The sequence below is a fragment of the Myotis yumanensis genome, unplaced genomic scaffold, assembly GCF_028538775.1.
Source record: "Myotis yumanensis isolate MYYU_CA2020_CCGP unplaced genomic scaffold, mMyoYum1.0.hap1 SCAF_3, whole genome shotgun sequence".
Classification (NCBI taxonomy): Eukaryota; Metazoa; Chordata; class Mammalia; order Chiroptera; family Vespertilionidae; genus Myotis; species Myotis yumanensis.
The window spans coordinates 162,726,187-162,753,105 of record NW_027223754.1 but is presented as its reverse complement, the minus strand read 5'-3'; the positions used below and the strand labels follow the sequence as shown (position 1 = coordinate 162,753,105).

At 49.2% G+C, this 26,919-nt stretch overlaps 2 protein-coding genes across 3 annotated transcripts; both read right to left on the bottom strand.

The window, feature by feature from the left end:
- Nucleotides 1-664: 664 nt before the first annotated feature.
- On the bottom strand, nt 665-9,332 carry LOC139005514 (keratin, type II cytoskeletal 72). 2 transcript variants are annotated; one of them, XM_070407748.1, is made up of 9 exons: nt 8,874-9,332; nt 7,084-7,298; nt 5,972-6,032; nt 5,509-5,604; nt 4,787-4,951; nt 3,850-3,975; nt 2,242-2,462; nt 1,576-1,610; nt 665-855 (listed from the first exon to the last, which is right to left on the bottom strand). In XM_070407748.1, exons 1-9 carry the CDS (start codon nt 9,330-9,332, stop codon nt 665-667), a joined length of 1,569 nt encoding a protein of 522 aa, XP_070263849.1. The 2 variants fall into 2 exon arrangements, with proteins under 2 accessions (XP_070263849.1, XP_070263850.1); XM_070407749.1 differs by lacking the exon at nt 3,850-3,975.
- A 7,718-nt stretch (nt 9,333-17,050) lies between these two features.
- On the bottom strand, nt 17,051-26,630 carry LOC139005510 (keratin, type II cytoskeletal 73). The gene is made up of 9 exons (XM_070407745.1): nt 26,184-26,630; nt 24,462-24,676; nt 23,601-23,661; nt 22,862-22,957; nt 21,917-22,081; nt 19,638-19,763; nt 19,026-19,246; nt 18,033-18,067; nt 17,051-17,301 (listed from the first exon to the last, which is right to left on the bottom strand). The coding sequence occupies exons 1-9, from the start codon at nt 26,628-26,630 to the stop codon at nt 17,051-17,053; spliced, it is 1,617 nt and encodes a 538-aa protein (XP_070263846.1).
- Between the last annotated feature and the right edge of the window lie 289 nt (nt 26,631-26,919).

The window sequence follows — 26,919 nt, the reverse complement described above, 5'->3', positions numbered from 1 at the left end:
TTATATATACATGCAGGCCTCAAACTGGGTGGAAAGACTTGGCAGGAAGAAGGGCCATTGTGGGGGAGCATTGGCAGGTAGGTTGGCCAGAGAGCGAGGAGGTGAAGGAAAAGAAGGACTGACCACTCCTAGCAACGAGAGGCAGTTGTGTGGAACACTGGGTGCTTTTGAAAACCCGATGGAGAAGCCAGGCTTCAGTGTCAGGGACTCAGGAAAGCAAGAGTCAGACCAAGAGAAGTTAGAAGGGGCCATGCAGATGTTGGCATCCTGGACAACAGATTGACACTGAGAATCAAACAGCATTGAGCGTTTATTGCAGGGGAGGCAGAGAACTGGACACGACTCCAACCAGAGGGCAAAGAGGCCCTGGGCAATGAAGTCTCAAGGAAAGCACATGGGGACAGAGGGACTGGCAACTGGCCACAAGGAAGCATGCTGAGTCTGCGTCTTGTCTCTGCATTTGGGGCAGCGACCCAGTGAGAGGTGGTCCAGGAGGAGGTTGCCGAGCGCACCCATGACTAGACTTCCTGCACAGGTGTGTCACCCAGCCCAGGACCACAGAGAGAGGGGAGGGGACTGGGATTGTGGTTACAGGGGCAGCACTTCCTGACTTGGGAAGGGTCAGAGGGAGAAGAGATGGATGGGGTCCACAGCTTTCTGCCCTTCATCTGGAGGCCTTCTTTTTGGTTGCACAGCTGCTGCTGGAGGCTTTGGTGAGGGGATCCTTGAACTCGCTGCCACAGCTGCCTTTGGTTTTGAGTTCGGCCCCAGGTTTGTAGCTGTAACTGCTGGAGGCGCCGAAGCCCATGCTGAAGCCAGCCCCTCCAGCTCCGGCTCCCGTGTTGCTGATGACAGCTGCAATGGGCGAGAGGAGAACCCAGCCCCGTCATCCGGGGCCCTCCCTTAGTTCTCTTCCCTATGGTGGCTTCACATTGAGACAGATTCTCTCTGTGTACATTTTTAGTGAACTGGGAGATTTTCATCAGCACTGTCCTTTTTGATGCACTTGGCCTTTCCTGTTAGGTGTGTCACTCAGTCACTATCTGACTTTAAGCTTCTGCAGGTTCTACCAGTGAATTTGCCCACAGGAAGGGCCACAGGAAGAAAGGCCTTCCTGGAGGTCTGGGGCTGCCAGGGTGTTCCTGCCTGTCATAAGACAGCACCTCCCCTCGCTTTCTCTAGTTTTTAAATCTGGAGGAGATTTTAGCTTTCTTTTTCATCATTTCCCTTTCAGGTTTCCCTCAGTAACCTCTTGCTGTCATTCAGGGCTTTTTTGGGGGTCTGGCATCAGTAGAAATATAATGTAGCCATTAAGCATTATTCTTACAACAGACTCTTGGATTATACACTGTTGAGTATTATTTGATTTTCTAAGGCTATACTTGTATTTCATGATATTATTCTTTTTCTCCATCCACTGCTTCTCGTTGGTGACTAAAGCCAGCTCCCTTTTTGTGTCTCTAAGTCGGCCCTGACCCACTCTAGTATTCTGACTTCTCTTTGGTGTCATGGAATTAAAGGAACTTAGACTTGTGGTAGGTGACCAAGGGCAGGACTGGGCCTGTAGGTACTTACAGATGCTCACAGAATTTGGATATTCACCAGACATCCTGAAGAGGAAGAAGAAAAACAGATAAACCCTCAGTAAACCATCACCCCAAGGTTCCAGGGAGTCTCCTGTGAATGAGCCTCTCCTCTCAGAACATCCCACCTTCCACCCCATCCCAGACTTTTCTTCCCATACACCCCAGCGGGGCCTCTTCAGAAATGGAGAACCAAGATGAAAAATCTGCCACAAGGAGTCAGCACTCCATCAAAGTGGATTTGAGATTACCTGATGTGTAAGATAATTGTGCCCCCACTGCCTTCTAGCTATGCCCTTGGTCTTAGACAAATAAGAGGAAGGAGCGCACATCCTCACTGGGCCCCAACTTTGCTAGAGTCACCTTGAAAGTGAATGACTCTTGGAGGTCATCCTGCACCACGAAGGGCCAAGTGGTGCTCTGTTTCTCAAACGTTGCTGAATCGGTACTTCCTCTGCTCCCACTTCTTTGGGATATTTTATAACTTAGTTCTTCTTGCTGTCTAACTTCTTGCTGTCTTTTCTACGCAGCATGTTAAAGCCCATTTTCTATAAGATTTTACCTCAGTAGGACCTGAACAAAACCAAACTGTTTGCTTTCAATCTTCCTACTAATGCAAAGCGATAACTGGTCCAGACAAAAGATATCTGGCCCTCACCTGCACTCCTCGCCCTCCAGCAGCTTGCGGTAGGTGGCGATCTCCACATCCAGGGCCAGCTTTGTGCTCATCAGCTCCTGGTACTCGCGCAGCATCCGGGCCAGCTCCTCCTTGGCCTGGTTCAGGGCAGCTTCCAGCTCGTCCAGCTTGGCCCGGGCGTCCTTCAGGGCACAGTCGCCCCGCTGCTCGGCATCAGCGATGGCCGTCTCCAGGTTGGAGCACTGAGGGGCAGATGAATTCATTTGAGATCCTACTCAGACAACCTCCCCTCACTGGGTCCTGACTGACAGTAAATGCTTTGAGGTTGTCCTGGTTCCTCCACCTTTGGACCTCGCCAGAGGAGAATCTGTCCTTCCCCAACGTCAGGCACAGTGCACCCTAACTCATGCTGTGGCATGTGAAGGTGGAGCGTCTCTACCACTGGATGGAGGAGGGAAAGGGCACTGAGAAGGTGGGCACCAGACACGTGGACCCTGCCCTCTCCCTCCTGGTCTGTAACATGGGCTATATGATTCTAATGCCAACCCAGAATAGTCTCTGGGTAGCTGACCTCAATGTTGCCTCACAGTGTAAAGGCTGTCTTGGGAGATCCTGTAAATCATGAAAAAAAATTGAGGACTAATAAAGTTCCTATTAATAAAATGTCTGTCCAATAAACACTGAGAGTCTGGCCTCCAAAATTTTGCAGGCAATCATGCTACTCGGCAACGCCTTAAACAATAACTGGCAGGTTTTACAAGCTGACAGACACCTGCGGTTGGGTGGAAATGTAACTTGCAGAAAGAAGCTGTAGGTGGGGTTCAGAAGCGTCCATGTGAAAGCTGGGGAGGTGGGGGTGGCACGGGATGGGGAGCTTCCGGAGCCTTTAGTCTTGAGTGTGTGTTCTGGTCGCTTGGCTAAGGTTTTGGTGAGATCTAAGTGTCTGGCCTCTCTTTCTGGTGTGTCCCTTTCTCTGGAGTCACATTTGTTTTACCCCAAGGACAGCAGCTGACCCTAAGGCCATGTGGAATTCTGGCCTGCTGTCCATCTGGTGTCACTCTCCTCTATCAGGTAGGCCCCCAGCCAGGCAAACACCCATTGCTTTTTGGGTGAGTGGCTAACAGCCGCAGCAGAGACACCTAGGACCTAGCTGCCCAGCCAGAAAATAACATGTCCCATCTCAGAAGTGGGGCAGGCAAACCCAGAGCAGAGCCCTAAGCCAAGGCGAGGGTGGGAGGCTTTTAATCCCTGCTCTTCTCTAACATCCACTGCCTGATTCTCCTTCCTCCAGCAGATTCATCACATGAAACCTCCCAATGCCTTCCTTCTACCTACTGCACTGGGTCTAAACCCCACTGCCCGGCTTTGAAGGCACCTCTTCCCCTCTCCTTTCTGCCTCCCATCCCAGTGTAATCCCACCCCCTCAGGCAGCTCCAGCCCCTGGGGACTCCTACAGGACTTAGTGGGTGTGCAGCACACTGGGTGGATGTTTCCTCCTTCCATATTGGCTCAGACTATTCTCTCCTGATGAATTACAAATGCCTGAAGGAAGGACCTTTTCCATATTTGGTCCTATACAGATATTGATGCTCAGTTAACCCTGTAGCTGACTCACTGCATAGAACCCACCTGCTTCTTCACACTCGCTATCTCTGAGCGGATCCTCTGGATCAGGCGGTTGAGCTCTGAGATCTCAGCCTTGGTGAGGTTGAGGTCATCCCCATGCTGACCCGCTGTGACCTGCAGCTCCTGGATCTGAAGTTGGGGGCAAGAGAAGAGGAACACAGGACAGTTGAGCATCCACCTTTTAGGGTGTTCAGCATGGAGAGGGAAGGCCACATGCCATTCTCATTATCCAAGCATCATAGACACAATAGAATCGAAAGAGGGAGGAGGGGAGAGAGATGGCAGAAGGGAAGGACAGAAGTGGGAGAAAGACAGCTTTTTCCTTCTGGATAGAAAGGTCCTGCCCCATCAGCAGAATCCTTGGGCTCACAAATGTGAGAGCCTTGGTGGAGTTCAAATTTCCGGTCCTTATTTTGACAAAGTTAGGGACAGGAAGAAAAGCCAAGGCATCTGGATTATCCACAGAAATGGTATCAGAGTCATGTCAGAGCTGTGGCTGGTGTGGCCTCTGCTGTCAGTAAGGGTCATGGCAGGGGAAGGGCTAAGCTCCATATATATCCCTAACTCATGCCAAGGTTGCAGTTGGGCTCTAGCCAGTTTGGTTCAGTGGATAGAGCATCTGCCTGCAGACTGAAGGATCCTGGGTTTGATTCTGGTCAAGGGCACATGCCTGGGTTGCAGGCTCAATCCCTAGCTCGGGGCATGTAGGAGGCAGCCAATCAATGATTCTCTCTCATCATTGATGTTTCTCTCTCTCCCTCTCCCTTCCTCTCTGGAATCAATAATTTTTTTAACTGCAGTTGGCCTCCCTGATCCACAGGAAGGCATTTCCACAATCCCAGCTGCAAGACGAAGGAGGTCTCCACCCAGCCTAAATACACATGCATGCACATACATGCACACATAATGTGAGGGCAGCACCTGTGGTCACTGGGCACACCTTGGTCTGGTACAGGGCCTCAGCCTCCGCCTTGCTCTTCAAGGCAATCTCCTCGTACTGGGCACGGACCTCGTCAATGATGCTGTCCAGGTTCAGGTCCCGGTTGTTGTCCATGGACAGAATGACAGATGTGTCACTGATGTGTGACTGGATCTGAGCGATCTCCTGGGAACAATTAGGGGAGTGGAGCCAGTTAAAGGCTCCCCCTGAGGGGAGCATGTCTCCTGATCCTCCCTGGTAAAACTGTCGCTGTCCCTTTCTGCCCTTCCTTAGCAGAGCCCAGCAGGGTCAGTGTCTGCGGGGTGTGAGATGAACACATTGGGCTTTCAGCCTGTGTGGGACCATCCTCTCCACCATGGACTCAGGACTGCTCCCACCCCTATTTCACACTCTGCAGCAACATCCACCCTCCACCCATGCAATCAAGTTTAAACTCAGAGTGCTCTAGGGGGTTGCCAATGACCTTCCCTTCTCTAGGCCCCTCTTGCTTTAGCACAGCTCAGATCTCTGAGACTGTGAATTCCTGAAAGACAAGAATAATTTTTTCTCCATTATGGTTTCCACAAAACCCATCTCATAGGTCCGCACATAGTAGGGCCTCAGCTGCACCGAGTTGAAAGGCTTCTCTGCCAGCCTTTGGTCCACACAACAATCTTGGCCAAGGGCCAGAAGCCACTTGTAAGAGGAGCAGACCACGAGAAGGAGGTCAGTGAGGTCCTTACCCCTTCGTAGAGGCACTTGAAGAATTTTATCTCATCTGTCAAGGAGTCCACCTTGGCCTGGAGCTCAACCTTGTTCATGTAGGCAGCATCCACGTCCTGGGGAACACAGAGAGCAGCCAGCTGACCCACCTCCCTCTCATCTTCCCTCCCTTTCTTCCTCCCTTCCTGCCATAAGAAGCCTCAGGTTCCCTACTCTCTCCACTCCCCTACCCCATGCTTCTCAGGGAGGCCCCATCCCTAAGAGCAAGCCAACCAATATGCAGTGCAATGGTGCACCAGAAGGGTAACAAATGCTGGGGTTTCAAACGAATGGATTCTGGGTGCAGCATGTAAAAGACTTGGTGAAAAGAGCAGAAAAATTAGAATCCCAGTCATCCCTGCCCAAGGGACTAAGGTTCCTTTTCCTCAGCCAAGTCCTCAGAGAGCCCTCTAGGCTTCCTCCATCCCTTCCTGCTCCCCTTACCTTCTTGAGCATCACAAACTCATTCTCAGCAGTTGTGCGTCTGTTAATCTCCACCTCGTACCTGCGTGGAGCAAGAGAAAGGAGAGAGCACAGCCACTGGATAATTCAGTTCTGCAAATGCTCACTAAGCAGTTAGTGATCATCTCTGTGCTGAGAGCTGCAGGGAAGTGGTCTTCAAACTGAGGTCATGTACCCCTGGGGCATGCATAGCCTTCCTCATGGGAATGTGACAAGGACAGGCTAAAGGAATCAATTTCTAGCTCCTTAGTTCATATGCCGTCTGCCCTAAGATAGAGCTGCCGGGGAGATCTATGAGGGAGATGTCATGCAGGTCCCACTGTCCCACCTCCCTTTCATAGCTGCCCCTCCCTGAGACAGCAGAAAGATGGACCCTCCTCCATCTGGCACCTTAGTAATGTGCACTAGCCCAGCGTGCAAAACCTCATAGACACCAAACAAAACCTTATCCCACCTGTTTCCTATACATACCCTGTTCCAGGTGCAGCAAGCTCTTGGAAACAGGTGTTTGTATGGGGTGAGATGTTCTTAATACAGATATATTGTGGATTGGGCAGGTAAGAGTATTGATCATTCCACTTAAAGTTCTCACTATCTCATCCTTTACTATTGTCAAAGAATGTATGATAGGACAGTTGTGAGAGCAAACAACATAGAACTTTGGAAAAAATAATTAATACTAGAATATGGCTTTTTTCATACACTTTAACATGAGCACATCTTTTCAGCTTTTATTACTTGCTAAGGCAAATCACTGACTGCCAGGAAGAAAAGGCTTGTTGGATGGCTGAAGTAGCACATGTTAGTGAGTGGGAATGCGATATTTTCTAAAACTGCCAGACTTTTCTAATTACACTGGATAAAACACAGAAAACAAATTATATGATTTATCTCAGATTTCATGTGTGTTATTCAAAAGATAATTGAAAACTTTTTTTTAACAACTTATGTTATGAAATAGTTGTCCTCCTGTCTGAATTTCTCTCCCTCCCTTACGGGAAAGAAAATTGCAATAGGATCAGCAAAAGATCCAAATCAAAACCCCATCTGTAATCAAGACCCTCCAGGGGCATAACCTCTGCCTTTCCACTCACCTGTTCTTGTAGTCCTCCACCAAATCCTGCATGTTCCTCAGCTCTGAGTCCAGCCTCACCCTGTCCCCCGACAGCGTCTCCAGCTGCTTCCGCAGGCTGCTGATGTAGCCCTCGTACACGGGCTCCAGGTTCTTCCTGCAGCTGTTCACATCCAGCTGCTGTAGCAGGCTCCACTTGGTCTCCAAAACCTGGTTCTGCTGCTCCAGGAACCGCACCTGAAACCCAAAGATGGTCATGACCCAGAATCCCCATGCTGTTGACTCTCAAAAGTGGGGAGAGGGCTCCAGAAATCAGATGCAGTCATTCTAGTATGGGGGTGGGGCAGGAAAGAGCAAGTCTCATTAGAGAGTAGATTCAGTCCGGGGGGGATCATGCCTATCTGGGTCTCTAGGACAAGAAATAAGATCCAGTCTAAGAGAAATCAGGAAGTGTTCTTAAGCAATGCTGTAACTGCCACCATGGTTATCATGTGATTGAGGGAGCTTCTTTTGCTATAAATGCTGGTGTTTTCAGAGTGGAAGGAAATGGGAAGCAGGAGAGAAACAATGATGGGGGGATGGCATTGGAAAGTTACTCCCATAGTTAGTATGTTCTATCTCTTATACAGCCTAAATGGCTCTTGATTGGCTTGTTTCTTTGGTTTTCAGAGTGGGCTATGACATCTTTACAAGCTTCTTTCCTACTCGACCAAAGGTTTCACATTTTGGGGGCTAAATAAGCTCAGACACTCCGCTCCTCACCAGCATTCTTCTTCTCACCTATCTCTTTAGCTTGGAGGAGAGAAGGAAATATGCTAGGGAAGAACACGCTTGGAGGAAGAAAATGGGATGGTAGCTCTGTGTTTTCTACTCCTGTCTTCTCTCCTCTAACTACTTCTTTCCTCTTCCTGAGCATAGTGGTGAGGGACAGGCTCTACTGCTGCCTGTTCTAGCAACTGGAGCGCTTTCTTAGCCTTCCTCTGTCTGAGTTTCCTCATCTGCGTGGCAGAAGGATAACAGAATCATGGGTTGCACGTTGATAAACAAGAACCACTTGGGACAGCACCGGGCACTGAAGCGTGTCAGCGATTGTTAGTATTATGTCACCATCACTCATGCCCTAGACCTCCTGCTCCAGTTGGAGAGAAGAGAAGCCCATTCCCCATCTCCTCCCCATTCATTCGGGTCACTAGCTCAGAATCTGCAGAGATATCTTTCCTATCACCGGATTTCTGGGTACCCTCCACACACATACAGAACACACACATATAACTTGACATGCCCTCTTTCTAAATATTCTCCCTCAGGCTCACCCTTCAAATTTCTGGGCCTTTTCAAACGTCTCCTCTAAAAACCATCCTAGCTTACAACTATATCCCACTTCTTACCTTCCAAGTCCTTCCGCATTCACCAAGCATCATGTCCTGTGACACCCACTGGCCTCTGTCCCACTAGTGACCCTGTCCTGAATGTGTGTCCCCACCCTCTTGTCTGACATTGAGAGCCCTCAGATGGCCATTCCACTCTCCTCCTGCCCCAGACACCAACCCCCTTCCCAGGGTCTTCTCCTGCAAAGAAGGAATGAAGCTTTGGTTTATGGGGAGTGAATGCCTGCCACTGTTCGAAGGACAACCAATCATCCTCATCACAACCCTACTGGGTAAGAGCCACTCCTGTGCCTACTTCACAGATAAGGAAAGGGGGGCTCAGAGGACTAGCTAACTCGCCCAAGTTCCCACGCAGCTGTCAGTGGCAGAGGGAGCGTCCCTGTGTACAGCGGTTACCAACGCAGGAACATGTCCCAGGACCCACCTTGTCAATGAAAGAGGCGAACTTGTTGTTCAGCGCCTTGATCTGCTCCCGCTCCTGGACACGCACTTTCTGAATCTTGGGGTCCAGCTCCACGTTGAGGGGGGCCAGGAGGCTCTTGTTGACGGTGACCTGGGGGATGCCACCTGGCGGGCACACAGAGGGACACGCAGGGCCCAGCCCGGCGCTGCCAAAGACCGTGCCCACAAAGCCCCCCAGGCGGCCGCCAGTGCCCGCACAGTGGCCCAGCGCGAAGGCGGCGCTCCGCCCAGCGGAGGCGCTCAGAGCCAGGCGCCTGCCGCCCCCCAGGCTGAAGAGGCTCCTGCTGCCAAAGGCGGTGGTGCCCTTGACGCCAGCCCTGAAGGAGGCGGAGCTGCTGCTCATCCTGCCTGAGATGACTGCTGAGCAGCCACTGAAGCCCAGGCGCTCGCTGCCAGGGAAAGAGTGTAGCTGCCGGCTCATGGTTGCAGGATGTGCTGTGGGGCGCGGGGCAGGCAGGAGGCAGGAGAGGGAGCAGAGGGCACTGGACTTTCTATCCTGGCTCACCCCTTAAATAGCGCGGGCCTGCTGGATGGAGTCAGCCTAATTTGTAGGTCTGAAACATCATTTAGGCTATTGGGGGCCTCTTGGGTTCTTCATTTAGGAAATTACCATCCCCTATCTGAGATTTTTGTCTCTTCCTCCCTGAACTCCCCCATAAACCCCCCATAAAATGCCCCAGAACCCTGCATTTGCTTTGCTCACCTCCTGCATTATAATAATTTAGCTGCCTTATCGCCACTTGCTGCCATCCAATTACTGGGGTTATCACAGCCAACATCTCCTGTGGAAGCTTCCAGCGGGTCTGGCGGCTCTGGATGTGTGGGGGGAAGAGAGAGGATCAGGGAAGCAGACGTCCAGGCCGGTTCTGCTTCAGGACATGACCCGGGTCAAGAATATTCCAGAGAATCATCTTTAGCCTGTCCCCTGCTGCTTCCTTTGGGGTCTGGAGGAGGATGGCTCCGCCCTGAGTATGGGAAGGAAACCGGGAGAGTTGAGACTTCTGTCCCATCTGCAAGGAACTTTCAGTCTGCTTGGGGGGGGGGGGGGGGGCAGGACACAGTGAGAGACTTAGGTCACTGACAGCCCTGGTCACAAGTGCTGGGGGTGACTTGGGTCTAGAGCTAACATGTTTCTCCAGAAAAGCATTTCTGGAATAAGAGTGGGGAGATACTAGCTGGGGGGTGAGAAGAAGATGGCCTGGGGAAGCTTAGGAAGATGGTCTTTCCTGAGGTTGTTGGTTTTTGGGGGGGACGGGGGGAGGTAGTTCTGAGTTCTTTAATAAGAGAAGAGGGATATTTATCCAATCCAAGGAACCTCTGATCAGAACATTTCCTGCCCTCGTGTCTCTGATTATGGAGCAATATGTGACCACCTATTAGGAACAAGGCCAAGAAGGGCTGAGGAAGACTCTTCAGATCTGAAATTAAGAACCAGATTCTAGAACTTTATTCCATATAAGCATAGGAGTATCCTTCTTTGATTCTGACCCAATTTCCTTTTCTCCAACCTAAGTTGCCTTCAATTCTTCTCTCAGAAACAGCCCCGGGTAGGTTTCTACTTCATCATTCTATTCTCAGTCTGGTCCTCGGTATGTGTCCCAGTTCCCCCTTCAGATTGACAGGTCCCTAGATTAATCCTCCCTTCCCCTGCTCCCCCCATGCTCAGCCCAGGCCTTGGCACCAGGGACACTCAGGATGAGTGTGAAAGAGATTGGTGCTTAGGACGAGGCTCATTGCTGTGCCCTCTGTTATACCTTGGAGCCTGGGCTCTCTGCGGGGCCCTCATGGAGTAGCCAGGAGGTACCTGGGGTAATCGGTTGACTCAGCCTCCACTGAACCAATCACAAAGCATAATAACCACCAAGGTGTTTACCTCATGGAGAACAAGGCTGTAGGGGCATCCCTGAATAATGGAGTTGGCACCAGCCACAGATGAGCAGATAGAGGAGTCTGGGGTGTCCTGCATGGGGAAGAGGGTGGGCTTTCTGTGCTGTCTGAGGGGTGGAGGAGCAATGGCAGTAAGCCTGGGTGACCAGCAGGCCCTTTAAGAAGCTGAAGGTTATGTTTTCCATTATTTCATAAGATTTTTTCCCCCTTGACTCATAATTTTAGCCAGTTTTTTTTTTCTGCAAGCCAGAAGGGTTTATTAATTCTGGTCATTGATAATACAAAAGTAAGAAGTGGATTAAAATTGGAACAGGGGAAGCTTACATAGGATTGGCTGTCAAAGGGAGCCTCTGAAGTCTCCTTTTTTCTGGAAACTTTCTAAGGAGCTGAGACAGCCATCCATCTAGGACCTCCCCACTTCTGCCCAGGATTAGGGAACAGGTAAGATGACCTTTTCTTATCTTCCCATGAAAGGTTGACTGGCTGCATGAATCAGGAATTCCTCACTACCCTCAACCCGGGCTCACCTTCCTCACAGATTATGAGGAGACAGAAGTGACACATCCAGGTTCCAGAGGCATCAGATGTGTGGGCAGATCAAAAGGTGGCTGGAGTCTGAGAGGAGGGCTCCGCACTGCACCTGCCTCTGACAGCAGCTTGCTGTGTGACCTCGGCCTGGTGACCGCCTCTGCACTCATTCTGGGTGAAAGCAACCTGCTGACACCACAGCTCAGCCATGTAAGATGGAGAAAACCCCTGTCAGTGAGGGTTTGCATATGCATTGCTTCTTATATTGGGTCTTTTTGCCCTGGAACACTAGCTCTTGGGAAATGTGTACAGGTGGATTCCATGATGGGTTGAAAAACATTAAACCAGTGACTTATTGCAAGACTTTTTAGATTCATTAACATGCTTAGTGCTTTCTGCTATGCAAAGGGTGCTGCCAAAGTCAGTGTTTTCCACACACAGGGACTGGAAGCGGGAGTGTGAATAAGGGTTATTTTTTTCTACCTTTAATAGTTTTGCACTCTCTAATATGAGTATATAACACTGTATATTTATAAATCAATTATGTTTTTAAAAAAACTAGAGAAGAAAAGAAAGGAAGGCTGTTTTAGTATCAGAAAGAGAGGAATATATACTTTAAGAAACACTGAGCAAGTTATCTCCATTTCACCATTAAATCAACTTAAGTTTCCTATATTTAAACATACTTACAACATCTAAAAACATGAAGATCTAAGTGTAATAAATATACTGTGCAGTCTGATCTGGTTTATGGCAATATGCCCAGGGATACCCTATCAAAACCAAAGGGAAGGTGTTTGCCTGGACTTGAGAGCATGTGCCAGCATCGTCCCAGCTCTGCTCAAAGAGAAAGAATTCTCAGGCTGGTAACCGATGTTGGTATCTACCCAAGAAAAGGTTGTGCCCAAAACTGTTGGTGCTCACCAAGTGTCCTTGTTCTCCTCCTTGTTTCCCAGCCTCCTTTGAAGTTCAGTGGGGGATTTGGTCCAGTTAAATGTGAGTGGTATTGATCAGACTACACAGTTTATTTTTAAAAATATATTTCTTTATTGATTTCAGAGAGAAAGGGAGAGGGAGATAAAAACATCAATGATGAGAGAGAATCATTGATCGACTGCCTCCTGCACACCCGCTACTGGGGATCGAGCCCACAACCCAGGAATGTGTCCTTGACCAGAATAGAACCTGGGAGCTTTCAGTCCACAGGCTGACGCTCTATCCACTGAGCCAAACCAGCTAGAGCCACAGTATATTTATTATACTTAGATCTTCATATTTTTAGATGTTGTGTGTTTAAATATAGGAAACTTCTAGGGTGAGGCAGTTAGCCCATGTGCCTCCTCTGTTCTTTCCCCTGTTGCTGTAGCTTTGCAGGCCATGTGGGCCATGTAGTGGGACTACAAGAGAGAAGAGCCAGGTTCCTGAGACACCCACTGGGAGAACCATGTAGGAGAGCTGCCCCAACCTGCCTTGGACTATGAGTGAGAAATATCAAGTTAAGCCATGAGATTTCAGGGTTTGTCATTGAGGCAGTCAATGTTAATCATCTGAATCGAAGCATAGAAGCTGGAGGGTAGAAGTATCTCTTAGTAGCCAATGCTCTTTATCCTTAATTCATGTCCATCGCATAATCTTCTGATCACTATTAGATCTTCTCTACTTCCCTTCTCACTTAGCTGTTGAAAGAATACTCTATCCTAGTAATACGAAGAGTGATGATAATAACAATCCTATCTAATAAAGATGGAATATGCAAATTGACCATCACTTCATGACAAAGATGGCGGCAGTTGGGCTGGGATGCTTGCATCATCACCATGGCGATGACGCAGGCATTCAGCCCTGCCCAGTCACTCCGGGCCTCTGGGCAGTGCACGAAGGCAGAAGGCAGCTCCGGACCAGAGCAAATGTGGAAAGGTGGCTCCAGGCCGGAGAGAAGGTGGTGCTGGCAGCCAGGGGAAGGAAGGCCTATTCTTGCACGAATCTTTGTGCATCGGGCCTCTAGTGGGTTAATAGTATACTATGTGCCATTCACTGAATTAAATAATTTTCATATATTCTTTCATTAAATTTAATTCTCATGACAACTTTATGACGAACTACTATTATTAACCCCTTTTTATAGATGGGAAAACTGAGGTTTGTGAAGCAGAAATATCTTGCCTAAATTACAGTTCATAAGTGGCAGAGGAGGACTGAAACCTGGATCCATCTGATACCCAAGATGTTAGCTTCTCCCACAAGCTCTACAACACAAAATCCCAGCTCCTCAGCAGACTTGAAAGGGCCTCTCTTATGTGGCTGCTTCCTGGGGAGCCAGCTCCAGGTGCTACCCTCCCTCTCCACCTGCTAACCCTCCTCACCTTCCACCTTACACCCCGGCAATCTGACCTATTGTCACTATGCTAGTGCTTTTGGCTACAATGCCCACTCCCTCCTTTAGTCTAGGCCCGTGGTCAGCAAACCGTGGCTCGCGAGCCACATGTGTCTCTTTGGCCCCTTGAGTGTGGCTCTTCCACAAAATACCATGTGCGGGCGTGCACATACAGTGCGATTGAAACTTCATGGCCCATGCGCAGAAGTTGGTATTTTGTGGAAGAGCCACACTGAAGGGGCCAAAGAGCTGCATGTGGCTCGTGAGCCATGGTTTGCCAAGCCGCAGTTTGCTGACCACTGGTCTAGGCAATAAACTTTATCCTCTGAAAACGCTGCACATGGACCTCCTCTGTCCAGGACCTCCCTGAAGAGCCCCACTCTCCTCTGCTTCAGTATCTTCTTTTGTTGCCAATATCTCACTGTGGAAGTTACATTTCTTATAGTTATGTCTCCATTAAGGGCATGGACCAAGTTTATATATCACTGTTTCCCCAGCATTAACTCATGCCATGTACATGATAGATGACAGTAACATTCATTGAGTTGACCACAATTTCTTCATTGGCTCCAAGAGTGTATTCCCTGAAACTAGTTATTCTGCCAACCAGTTCTCCTTTGTGCAATAAGTCAACTGGCATATTATCCTATATAATAAAAGCTTAATATGCAAATTGTCTCCTCGGGAATTCGACTGACCGAGTGTTCGACCGCTCACTATGACATGCACTGACCACCAGGGGGCAGTGCAGAATGAAGGAAAGCCCTGGCCAGCAGCCGGCAGTCAGGGAAAGGAAGGCCCCAATTGGCCCTGATCATAGGCCAGGCCTAGGGACCCTACCTATGCACGAATTTTGTGCACCGGGCCTCCAGTTTATAATATGTTCTCTTTAAAGTTTGAATTTTATGAATTGCTTTGCTAGCAGCTAAACATCTCTTTCAGTGAGCTAATGAAGTTAAATTTTGCTTTTTGTTGTTTTTTTACCTGTAGCACATCTACAATGCAGCTTGTGGCTGATTCATGTTCTTTCTTCCCCTCATGTGTTTTTTTCTTTAATACCCACACACACACCCCCACCCCTTCCCTTTGGCAACCATCAGCTTGTTCTTTATGAGTCTGTTTCTGTCTTGTTTATTCATTGTTTTATTTTGTTAGGTTTCACATGTAAGTGAGGTCATAATGGTATTTGTCTTTCTCTGACTTATTTCATTCAGCATAATACCCTCTAGGTCCATCCATATTATTGCAAATGGCAAGATTTCATTCTTTTTTATTGCTGAATAATATTCCATTGTGTGTGTGTGTGCACATGCACACGCCCCATATCTTCTTTTTTATTTATTTTTATTTTTTTAAAATATATTTTATTGATTTTTTACAGAGAGGAAGGGAGAAGGATAGAGAGTTAGAAACATCAATGAGAGAGAAACACCGATCAGCTGCCTCCTGCACACTCCGCACTGGGGATGTGCACGCAACCAAGGTACATGCCCTTGACAGGAATCGAACCTGGGACCTTTGAGTCCTCAGGCCAACGCTCTATCCACTGAGCCAAACTGGTTAGGGCAACCATATCTTCTTTATTCATTCACCATTGATGGACATCTAGGTTGTTTTCATGTCTTGGCTATTACTAGTACAGCTGCAATGAGCATAAGTGTGCATATATCTTTTCGAATTAGTGTTTTTGTTTTCTTCGGATAAATACCCAGAAGTGGAATTGCTGGATCATATGGCAACTCTGTTTTTAATTTTTAATTGCACCAATATACAATCCCACCAATAGTGTTCCAAGATTCCCTTTTCTGAAGTCAAGTCTTTGAACCAAAAAGATTGAGGACAAGATTCTGTTTCCACTAACCTTTATTAATCATGAACTTTGTACCAGGCATTGCACAAGACATCCTCATATCGTCTTACTTTAGCCTTACAATGATCTGGGGGTACTATTCCGCCATTTTTATAGCTAAAGAAATGAGGCTCCAACTGATTGCAAGCTGTGCTCATGATCCCCAGTTACTTGTAGAATCTGAATCTGAATTCAAAGCTGTTGACTTGAAGTTTAGGACTCTCTCTGGACCCACCGTGATCCTGTTCAGATGCCTCTGTGAGCACAGCCTGAATGTGGGCCAGCCTCTCACTTGCCTTTTGTTCATGTTGCATCCTGGCAGCAGCAGCAGCATGGCCTGGGACCCATGAGAAGTCTACTGAGCACAGAATGTTTTGGAAGCTGAGTGGTGTGTATAACAGAGATGGCCTTATGTTTAAACACAACTCAGACACTTATACATTCACATCCATACTCAACCCAGTGAAACGGCAACAAGGACCAAGAGAACATTGGTTATTACATTAAAGAAAATCTACCTTTGGCCTTTTCTGGAATGACAGTTATAACTGGAGCCCAGGTTTCTGGAACTGGCCTTCTGCTACCTCTTGACCAGTTTGAAATCTTGCCACAAGTATTGGCTCCCTATCCTTGCTGACAATCTAAATGGTCTTAAAGATTACCCATTCACTGGAGCGTTGGTCTGAGGAAAGCATGACTTAGAAGGTGCATCTGCTGGGGTGATGGGGAACACAGATGAATCCTGAGCATCACAAAATTCAGTAGAGGTGATGGTGGGATCTGGCAGTTGTGCAAGGATCTCTCTCACTCGGATCTAAAGATACTTTGGGACTCTTTGGAACACACTGGACCTCAGGTGCTCCAGACTCCAGGTCATTGACCTCCATGAGGCCTGAGATGAGGATTCCCTTAGGAGAGAGAAGCATCCTGTTCCTGCATGAGTTTTATAAGTTTATTGGTGAGACACGGGAAACATGGAGGCGAGGTCTGAACAAGGACAAGAGCTCACATATTAACAGCACAAATGCCTTCCTTGATGGGAGAAGCCTGCAGGGGTACTCCCAGCTATAAAATCTGCAGGGACCATGCAAGGTACAATGTATAACCAGATGTTTCCCCTGAGCTGGAGTTGCTCACAGGAGACAGGTCTCTCAGTGGACCTTCAATCATATGTACCCATGGAGCACATGGCCAAATAACTCCCTAAACCAGGGCATGGAAGGGGCAGTATGAGGATGGGGGTTACCTTTGAGAAAAAATCCTTCTACTGCAAAGAGAAGGATTCAGGAAGGAGAGGCCCAGTTAAGAGGTCTCTTGGTACAGAGGCAGAGGATGGGCTAGATTCTAGAATCCCAATTCTACATTAAGAAAGACTAAGGCAGAGAAATGGAAGAGAGGAGATGTCAGTGGCAAAGAAAACCAAAAGAAAATGTGACAGAGGAGTTTCCTGGAGAAGGGAGTCCAGAGGAAACCAGGGAGAGGCAGACAACTGTCTTTCTCTTTATCTTGTAGTTTTCTTAGTAGGTGAACTCAGAGCTGAGGTCTTCCCAGAGGGATCCTTGAATTCACTTGCACTCCCCAGCCTGGTTTTGGCCTCCCCTCGAGGGCTGCAGTTCCCACTGCCAGTGACACAGCCTCCAGACAGCATGCTGTAGCCAACAGAGCTGGGTCGGTAGCCATAGGTGCTCGTCCCGCTGAACCCAAAGCCGGCTCCTGTGCCCGCGGTCCCGGCCGTGGAGCTGCTGATGACTGCTGAGGAGGATGGAGGGACAAGTGATAAGTGTGTGTCCCAGGGCAGGAGTGGCCCTGAGTCCCCTCCAACGTCCCAGTCCCAACTAACATTCCCAGTCTCCACTTTAAGCAAATACTTCACATCAACTGTGGACTTGAGTTGAGTGACACACACTCAATTCCTGAGCAGCTCAAGCACCAGGAGAAGCAGATCCCATAGAACCCCCAAATCGTGAAACTTCTCCTTCTCTTCAAGGACTTCCCCTGAAGGACAGATGATGCCCAAGCAAGTCTTGCATCTAACTTTAGAATCCAGTCTTATTTTTTTCAAAGAATATCCTGATTGGTTCATATAGGGGAGTTTTGCTGGCCTGTCTTAGAAGGAGATGGAGCTGAAGCCTGTAGGGCCAGCATTAGAGCTGGTGTGCACAGTGTGTCTATGCCTGATCTCCACTCTCAGTGAGTAGGTGTGATTCTTCCTGCCCCCGGCTTCCAGGCTTCCAGGCTTCCATCATGTGCAAATGCTGAGAGTTTCATCCCAGCATGGGAGAGATTTCGGGGTGCGGGGGAGGGGTCAGGGACCAATGTGAAAGGTCAGGAAGTGATGGGAACAGAAACAGCAGGTCTCCGCTGGGAGGTGATTATGACAGTGGAGCTCGGGCTGTTCCATGGGGGTCCCGGTCACAGGCACCCACTTAGTTTGTGCTTGTTAATGGACTAAAAACATTCCCCCATAGTCATGAAATACTCACAGATGCTCACAGAGTTGGTGTATTCTCCAGACATCCTGCATGGGGAGAAAAGCACAGGAGACTCCCTCACATGGAATCCGTGCTACCCTCACCACAGCCTGAAAGCCTCGGCCAGACTAGCTCATGTCCAGGCACACATTGCACCTGCGTATCTCTAAGCACCTCCCTCTCCATCCTCAGTCTACTCTCCCCACTTCAGAGACTATGAACTTGCAGCGTTGGAGCCCCCAGTAGCAACACTAGCTCCAGGAACCCTCCTGCCAAATTTCTCCTTAATCCACTTTTTCATTACTGAGAGGCTACGGCCTAGATAAGTACATGTGGAAATAGCATCAGGATTTGCCACTGGTAGACTAACTGTATGATTTTTAGGACCAGTAACCTGTCTTCTCTGAGTCTTTTGTGTAAAATGGTGCTGAGGTAGAACAGGGTTTTTTAAATGTCAGTGCTTCAGGTACCACCCTCCCAAGTGTTGTTATGACCATGTACAACTCATACTGTTATATAGCTAGTATTTTCACTGACTGCTTTTTATACAAAAATGCATTTCTCTTAAAAGGAAGTGTTATATCACCAGGATAAATAGACAACCAGTACCTACTACCTGACCAAACAAGAACAAAGCAGTAGCAATAAAATCAAAATAATAAAAATTAAACAATTTTAAAAAATTTGTGGCTAGGTGTGTTGTCTGCCCAGAGACTGACCCTGGGTCTATTCTCTTTATTAATAGGGGTATTTACAAGTGGCAGGGCAGTGGCAGAGATGTAATAGCACCATCCAGAGATTTTCTCCAGTCCGAAGACTAGAACGAGAAGAACTATAAAGGAAATCTCTGTCTCATCGGATCCTGTGCTATTTAAGGCTATGTGGGTAACCTGAAAAGCATCTCCAGCCACTCCATCAGCCTGACCCCACACTCTGGGAAACTGAGTCAGAGGATTTCAAAAATTCTTCCCCCTCTAACATTCTAAGATCCCTCCCATCACCCACCTGCACTCCTCGCCCTCCAGCAGCTTGCGGTAGGTGGCGATCTCTATGTCCAAGGCCAGCTTTGTGCTCATCAGCTCCTGGTACTCCCTCAGCATGCGGGCCAGCTCCTCCTTGGCCTGGTGCAGGGCAGCCTCCAGCTCATCCAGCTTGACCCGGGCATCCTTCAGGGCACAGTCACCCCGCTGCTCGGCATCAGCTATGGCTGTCTCCAGGTTGGAACACTGAGGGGCAGGAAGTAGCATCCCCCTGAGTTTTAAGGCACCCTGAGCCTCACTTCACGCCTCCCCCTGATCTGTTCACAGTAGTTGAACCCTCCTCTGTCCTTGCCCACATCCTAGAGCAAAGGCTGCACCCCCATGGTGTTGGGGCTTGTCAATCTGGGGCTGTGAGAGGTGATATCCTCAGACACTTGGCTTTCTGAAAAGATGCTTCCAGTTGTTCCCAGACTTCATTTGGGAGCTAAGTGTGGGGGTTGAGAACAGGGGTTCTATTTGAAGAGTGGCGTCCTGAGATGGAGAACCAAGAAAAGGAGAGGAAGCAAGGGGGAGTGTATGTGATGGGCAGTTCACCCCTCCCTTGGGAGTAAGCCAGGAGCCCCTAAGTCCCCTTCACCTGCTTCTTCACACTCTCGATCTCCGAGCGCAGCCTTTGGATAAGCCGGGTCAGCTCTGAGATCTCGTTCTTGGTGTGTTTGAGGTCATCCCCATGCCGACCAGCCGCCAGCTGAAGCTCCTGGAACTAGGGGGAGATGGGCCAAAGCAGGGATTTTGACTCAGGGATGGGTAGGGGTCTCCAATTTCACCAGGCCTATCAGCCTCCCACTCAATAATTGGATTTATTTATTTTCCTTAAGCACAGTTGCTCTCACTGATGGTTAGATTTGGCCATAAGGACTGTTGGAAGTCTCATTCTCTCCACACTGAAATTTTATAACACACAACTCCAATTATGGTACTCTTCTGCCTATAGCCCTTCAAAGTCAAGGTCATATTCAAACTCCTAGTATGGCATCAAGGTGCTTTGAGATCTGGCATCCACCAGCTTCTCCATACTCATTTCTTACAGCCTCTGCCCATCACCTACCTAGCTTTCCACATGTGCCAAATACTTCTGTTTCCTCAATATGCCACATACTCTCAAGTCTCTAAGTCTTTGCATGAACTTCTCCCTCCACCTGGAAAACCCTTTCCTATCCGTTCTCTCTTGTTCCCTAGCTGGCTCCAACTCAGCACAGAATCACTTCCTGCAGATGCCTTCCCTGATCCCTGGTTGGGTGCACCATAGCCCCTGCCACACCAGTCCATAGTTCTTATGGACTGTACTGTGATCACAAGTTTCTAAATCTTTATCATCAGACTCAGAATGACTAGAGGGCAGGCACCTTTTTATTATTGTTATTTATTTCTGAATTCCTAGTACCTAGCACAGAGCCTAGCTAGTGTTCAAAGAGGTCTGATGGATGGAAGAATGAATGAGTAAATGAACCAAAGAGGGAGCTGAAGAGCTGCCCATCTATATTTCCTGTGGCTTCCTTCCCTTCACAGTTCAGCTGGGCCCCAAGCTACTGGTAATCTTGCTGGGCATGGAGGAACATTTTGTATATGAGTGGTGGCGATAAAATGACTGTATCTAACACTAGTCATGAATTTTGGATCATCTACTCTTTGGGGATTATTCCTGGATTTTATGTCATCGATTGGATAGTCAACAGAGGGTATTCCATTTCTACCCCATAATTTGGCTGAAGGGAAACACAAAAACATATGACATTCAGACCTCTAGTGTCTATGCATTGCTTGTTTCTGTCCCTGGGTGCTTGGCTTTGCCAGTTCTCTCATATCTGGCCCCAGCATGGCCCTAGATTCAGGATTCCTCTTCTGAGACTCTGGAAGGCAAGGGTCTTCTCTCTATGATCCTGTGTTTTATTTTTGGGGATAATCTTTGGACAAAAAAAACACTATGGCAGAACAGGTGGCCTTCTCTTGCTTCTCTGCAAGGCTATGTGAGCACAACCTCCCACACTCTAGCTGGGAGAGAGGCACTGACTCCCCCAGTTCTGGCCCATGCAGTCTCCTGAGTGATTAAACCACACAGCCATCCCTGACCCTAGCTTGCAGCAGAAAAGTAGAGGGATTTGGGGCCTAGGGACCTGAGTTGGAACCTTTATCAAGAAGCCCTGGACTGTGGTGTCTACCAGTCTTTGAAAGACTCCCTTCCTCCCACCCCTGCAGGCCAAATCTTTCTGTTCCCAGGGTAGCAAGGAGTGGGTGGGGGGAGGGATAAACAAGATAAAGAGAGTGCTGATTTCCCTTGAGAAGGAGCCTGATAAATAGCAAGGAACAATTAGGAAATTGCCATTTAGATCTGAGAAACCACATTATCTAAAGAATTATCTTCCCACCCACAACCCATTAGAGGAGTTAAGATCTAAGGGACTCAAGCAGCCCCTTTATTCTTGGACTTGGACTTGAATGAAAAGGTAGGAGTTACCTAATCTCAGATCACACTAAAGAGACCCCCTAATTTATTATAATTAACAAGGGATTTGAGATGCTAACTGCCCATGTTTTCTTCCTTCCCAGACGCAGTTCAAAACTCTGCGTGCAGAAATTGTTCCTGACTTGCCCCATCTGATCCTAGTTCCCTAACCTCTGTCTCCTCTGCATTCATGACTCTGTGCCACATTTGTTTGCACTCAGCTGTGTGTGTTCTCCCATGGCTGTCATGTTCTAAGTAGACCCTAAGGGCAGAGCTTCATCTTCCCCTCCCTTTGGGCTTTCACCAGTGTCAGGGAGAGTGTCTTGATCCCAACTAGTATGTGGGCCATGGTGGGTCATGGGACTGGACCAGAGGTCTTAGAACCCTTGACTCTGGAAGGTGTGCAGCCTCACCTTGGTCTGGTACAGGGCCTCAGCCTCAGCCTTGCTCTTCAGGGCGATCTCCTCATACTGGGTGCGGACCTCATTGATGATGCTGTCTAGGTCCAGGTTCCGGTTGTTGTCCATGGATAGGATGACAGATGTGTCACTGATGTGGGATTGGATCTGAGCAATCTCCTGCATGGGAAACAAGGAGGCATGAAATGTCTTTTGTGAGCAGAGGAAAGTGCCAAGGTGATGGCCCTATCCCAGCAGGGGAGCCCCCAAACCCTCCAAAAACAGATGCAGCTGCATTCTCCAAAACGTATAAAAATGGACCTCACCAGCCCAGAGGTTCCAACACCACACCTAGAAACTGCTGAGTGGGTTTGAAGCAGCCCAAGTAGAAAACAGCCCACATGTCTGTCACCTGAACTGGTTAGAAGTAGAAAAGGTGGGGAGGAAACAAGCTGGACACCACACAAGAGACACTAAGGACACCACAGCCCACAGATGCTTGGCCAACAGGCTGAGGCTTGAAGCCAGATTGTCATAGAGTCAGTAGAAAAGTTTTGAGGCCTCCCCACCTCCATCCCTAAGGATTTCTGACCAAGACCTGAGGAAATGCCCCAAGTGACAGGAAGATCAGTGGAGGCAGGGACAGTGGCACGCTTTGAGAAGTAAGAGAGTGATGGCATGTGATCTTCAGCAGAGCACATTCTCATTTTTGCCTGTTTTATCTCTGTCACCCTGACTTCCTGGAGAATGTGAGAGCAGGCCACTGGAGGTAGCCTGGGGCTGATGGCACACATCATTTGGAAGTGCGATGGTATATTTCACTCTTGCCTTGGATCTACCAAGTTCCCAGCATCCAATACTAGAGACTTGGGCTCTTAAAGTTACTGATGAGTAAATAACTGCTCATTTACATCTGTCCTTCTAGAAGACAGAGTTGGGGGTGGGATGGGGGAGCCTTACCCCTTCATACAGACACTTGAAGAACTTGATCTCTCCATCCAGGGAATCCACCTTGGCCTGCAGTTCCACCTTGCTCATGTAAGCCGCATCCACATCCTAAGGGAATCCAGGGACCCCCTGACATCACTTTTCTTCAAGTCCAGACAGCGTTCTCCTGGGAACGGGCACCCCAGCACTGACTCGGTGACAAGCTGCCTCAGAGAATGGAGTCAAGACCAAGGGAGCAAGAACCTGACTTCCACCCAGGACTCATTGTGAGACCCTAAACAAGTTCTCAGTGACTCTGGAACTCCTTCTGCCCCATCCTAAAATGGAATTGTTTTACTGCCTCTACTTCTCAAAGAGAAGGTACAGGAGAGAGCCCTACCCCGCCCCCCACCCCCCCCCACACACACACATGCACAGTCTGTCATTCAGACTGCAATTTGCCAGAGGCAGGCAGAGTTGGGAGGCAAACCTATAGCTCCTCTCAAAGCATATCCTATTCCCAAAGCCAAAGTGGGTATGACCTGGGGATTGACTATCCATGTCTAGGCTCCTGCCCATTTACACAAAACACGAAGCTGTTCTAGATAAACACCAAGGTGTCCCAACATGTCCCAAGCAACAAATACCTCCATCTGCCTTGGCTCCAGGCCCTTGTAGGGAGCACAGACTTCAGTATCCTCCCTGATGTCATCTCACCCACCCTCCACACTCCACTACTTGGGTAACCGAGGGATATGCACCCCCTCCTCACCTTCTTAAGCACCACAAATTCATTCTCAGCAGTTGTGCGCTTGTTTATTTCCTCCTCATACCTGCAGGAAAAGCATCACAGTGAGCAGGGTGTGTGTGTGTGTGTGTGTGTGTGTGTGTGTGTGTGTGTGTTCTCATTATGAAAAGAGAAAGGAGGTGCTCATGTTGTGTATCTTTTAATAGGTAATATTCTACATCTTTGCAAATCTGTCCAACTCACTAAGACTATTTGGTCAGAATTGTGGGCAGGGTTTGAAGCAATCCCCTCCTGCACCAGGTGACCAGATGCTTTGGGGTCTGAATTTCCTCTGCTGTCTGGAGAATGAGTAGGTTCTTCCTCCTCCCATTCAGTGTCCAAATCACAGGAACATGACACTGTCTTTCAGCCATGATTCTTGTGTCCGACACCCCTACCAATAACTCCACCTCATCCTCAAGCATGAGTTCCAAGGCAGCCAGCACTGTCCCCTGGGGTAGGAAGAAGAAGCATGATCTGAGGAAAATGAGAAAGGAAGCCCAACAGAAATCCAAGCTCCCTGACATGCAGAGGAATTTCCTTGGAACTTAGAGGCAACTCAGGAACCAAGAGGCTGTGGGGCAGGCACATATGAACTCTGTCGAGTGAGGAAAAGAGAGAACATGCCTGGAGGTAGTCTCTGTGAGGACAGTCCTGCCGCTTTCCAAGAGGCTGGCTGTCCCCTGTCCAACTTGCTCAGCTGTCATCTTGCCCGGGCAGAAGAGCTCAAGCTGGCTCACTCCCACCTGAGCTCAGTGCTCCTGAGACCAGAGGCAAATGTCCCAGTGTCTGCTGGGAAAACCCAGCCCAGGAGGTGGTCAATCTGGGTGCAGGATCCTTGCTCACCTCTTCTTGTAGTCCTCCACCACATCCCGCATGTTCCTCAGCTCCGAGTCCAGCCTCACCCTGTCCCCAGACAGCGTTTCCAGCTGCTTCCGCAGGTTGCTAATGTAGCCCTCGTACACGGGCTCTAGGTTGTTCTTGCAGTTGTTCAGGTCCAGCTGCTGCAGCAGCTCCCACTTGGTCTCCAGCACCTGGTTCTGCTGCTCCAGGAACCGCACCTGGAACCCAGATCAACAGACACTCAGTCATGGGGAGAGGCTGTGTGTTTCCTTTTCTGGATGGTAGCTGTGTTCTCTTATGCTGCATTAGCTTAAAGGGTAAGACTCATGCCCCTCCCCACCCAGGCCCTTTGTCTGACTGAGGAGTTCTCTTTCTGCGAGAACCCGACACCATCAGGAGGGGCTTCAACATCTTCATTTCCCTCTTATCAAGATATGGCTCCTCTGTATCTGTCCAAACCTGCTTGGACCAATGTCAGTGGTCAGCCTTGGCCAGTGCTGACCTTAAATATGTAAACTGACCTGTATTGGCCTTCATGCTCCTGCGTGGCTCAGCTCAGACCCAGTAGCCTGGCCTGTGCTCTGCCTACTCTCTGTCTTATAGGTCATGGCCTTTCCCAGCCCAGCCAGAGGTTGGTGTTCAACTGACCTGGGGTCTCAGCACCTCCTATGTTGCTTTCATGTCCAAATCTATGATCTCAGAGCATTTCCCCAGCATTCTCAAGTGGCAGTTTATAAACATTATATCATTTCCTTGCAGAAAACCCTCTGGTGGTTCCATATCACCTACAGAGTCAAGTCCAAATTCCTTCTTATGCTCTTCATAATGGGCCCAGCCCCTCTGCTGCCATTCACCTAACATTCACACAACCCAAGGTGTCCTGCTCTCCAGATAAGTCCTTCATGCTGCATGTGACTGCTCCCTCTCCTATGTTGCCTTTCCCCACCTTCGTCTGGCAAACTCCTACTCAGGTTTGACCACCCTACCCCGCTGTCATCTTTGGGAAGCTTCCCCTACTCCCCAAAGCTCAAGAAGTCTGCTTCCCAAGATGCTCCTACCTCTTTGTTCATCGGTGGCTCTCAAACTTTAGTGTGCATCAGCATCACCCTGGGGGCTTGTTAGAGCTGCACATCCCAAGGCCCCACACCAAGAGTTTGTGGTTCAGCAGGCACGAAGTGGAGCCTGAGAATGTGCATTTCTAATCAGTCCCCAGGTGAAGCTGATGCTGCCAGTTCAGGGACCATTTTTGGGAACCTCTACTCCAGTGCACTACTAATTCCCAGGTGCCTCGCCGTGGGGCCCACATGTCCGTTTGGATGTATTACAGGCTCTGAGTCTATCTTCTGACCAGTGTCTGAGCTGGTCTGGGTCCCCTAAGAGGCCCTATGGCATTCTAGACATCCTAGGCTGCCATGGACCTCTCCATTGTCTGGCTTCTAAATTTCACGTGCCATCACGCTCCTACTTCTCAAAGCGTGCCACTGTCCCTGCCTCCAGGAGACCTTCCCAGACTAAGCTCTCTAACTCCTCCTGCCCCTCTGGCCACCCTGACCTCTCAACACTGATGTCCAGGATTCATCCAGTTCCTCCCTGCCCAGTCCTCGGTGGTGTCTGCATCCTGGGAAAGTGGCTTGTCTTCCTCTGCCTCAGACTGGGAGCCCCCAAAGACAGTGAAGGTGGAAGAACAAAGGGGCTCTACATTCGGCTTTCTCCAGAAAGTCCCACCTTGTCGATGAAGGAGGCGAACTTGTTGTTCAGAGTCTTGATCTGCTCCCGCTCCTGGGCACGCACTTTCTGTATCTCAGGGTCCAGCTCCACATTGAGGGGAGCCAGGAGGCTCTTGTTGACGGTGACCTGAGAGATGCCCCCTGGAGGGCAAACAGACGGACATGCGGGCCCCAGGGCCACACTGCCAAACATGCTGCCAGCAAAACCGCTGGCCCGGCCCCGGCCAAATCCATAGCCCCCTGTTCGCCCGCTGCCACTGGTCACATTGTAGGAGATGCTCCGGGAGCCCCCCAGGCTGTAGAGGCTCCGGCTCCCAAAGCCCCCACTGAGCCCTTTGACCCCTGCCCGGTAGGAAGGTGAGCTGCCCCCTGAGAGCACAGCGGAGCAGCCACTGAAGCCCCCCTTAGCAGCAGCTCCCGACTTGTAGGTGAATTGGCGGCTCATGCTAGAAAATCCAGAGAGCTGGAATAAGAAGCTAAGTCTTAGCTGAGATGCAACTCACAAGCCTAAGATCTTGGTCTCCCCCTATATAGGGCTCGAGAAGGAGCCACTGCCCTAATTTGTGGGTTTATTTTGCCTGGGAGCAAGAAATCATTTTCTCCCAGCAAAATCAGAGATGCCACGTAAATAACTTGAAAACCCCCAAAGTGATGGGCTTGCAAGCCTTGCTCATGTAATTTGAGTCTTATCTAATCAACCTGGGGTATTTAGCCTGGCCAAATTACCCCTAGAA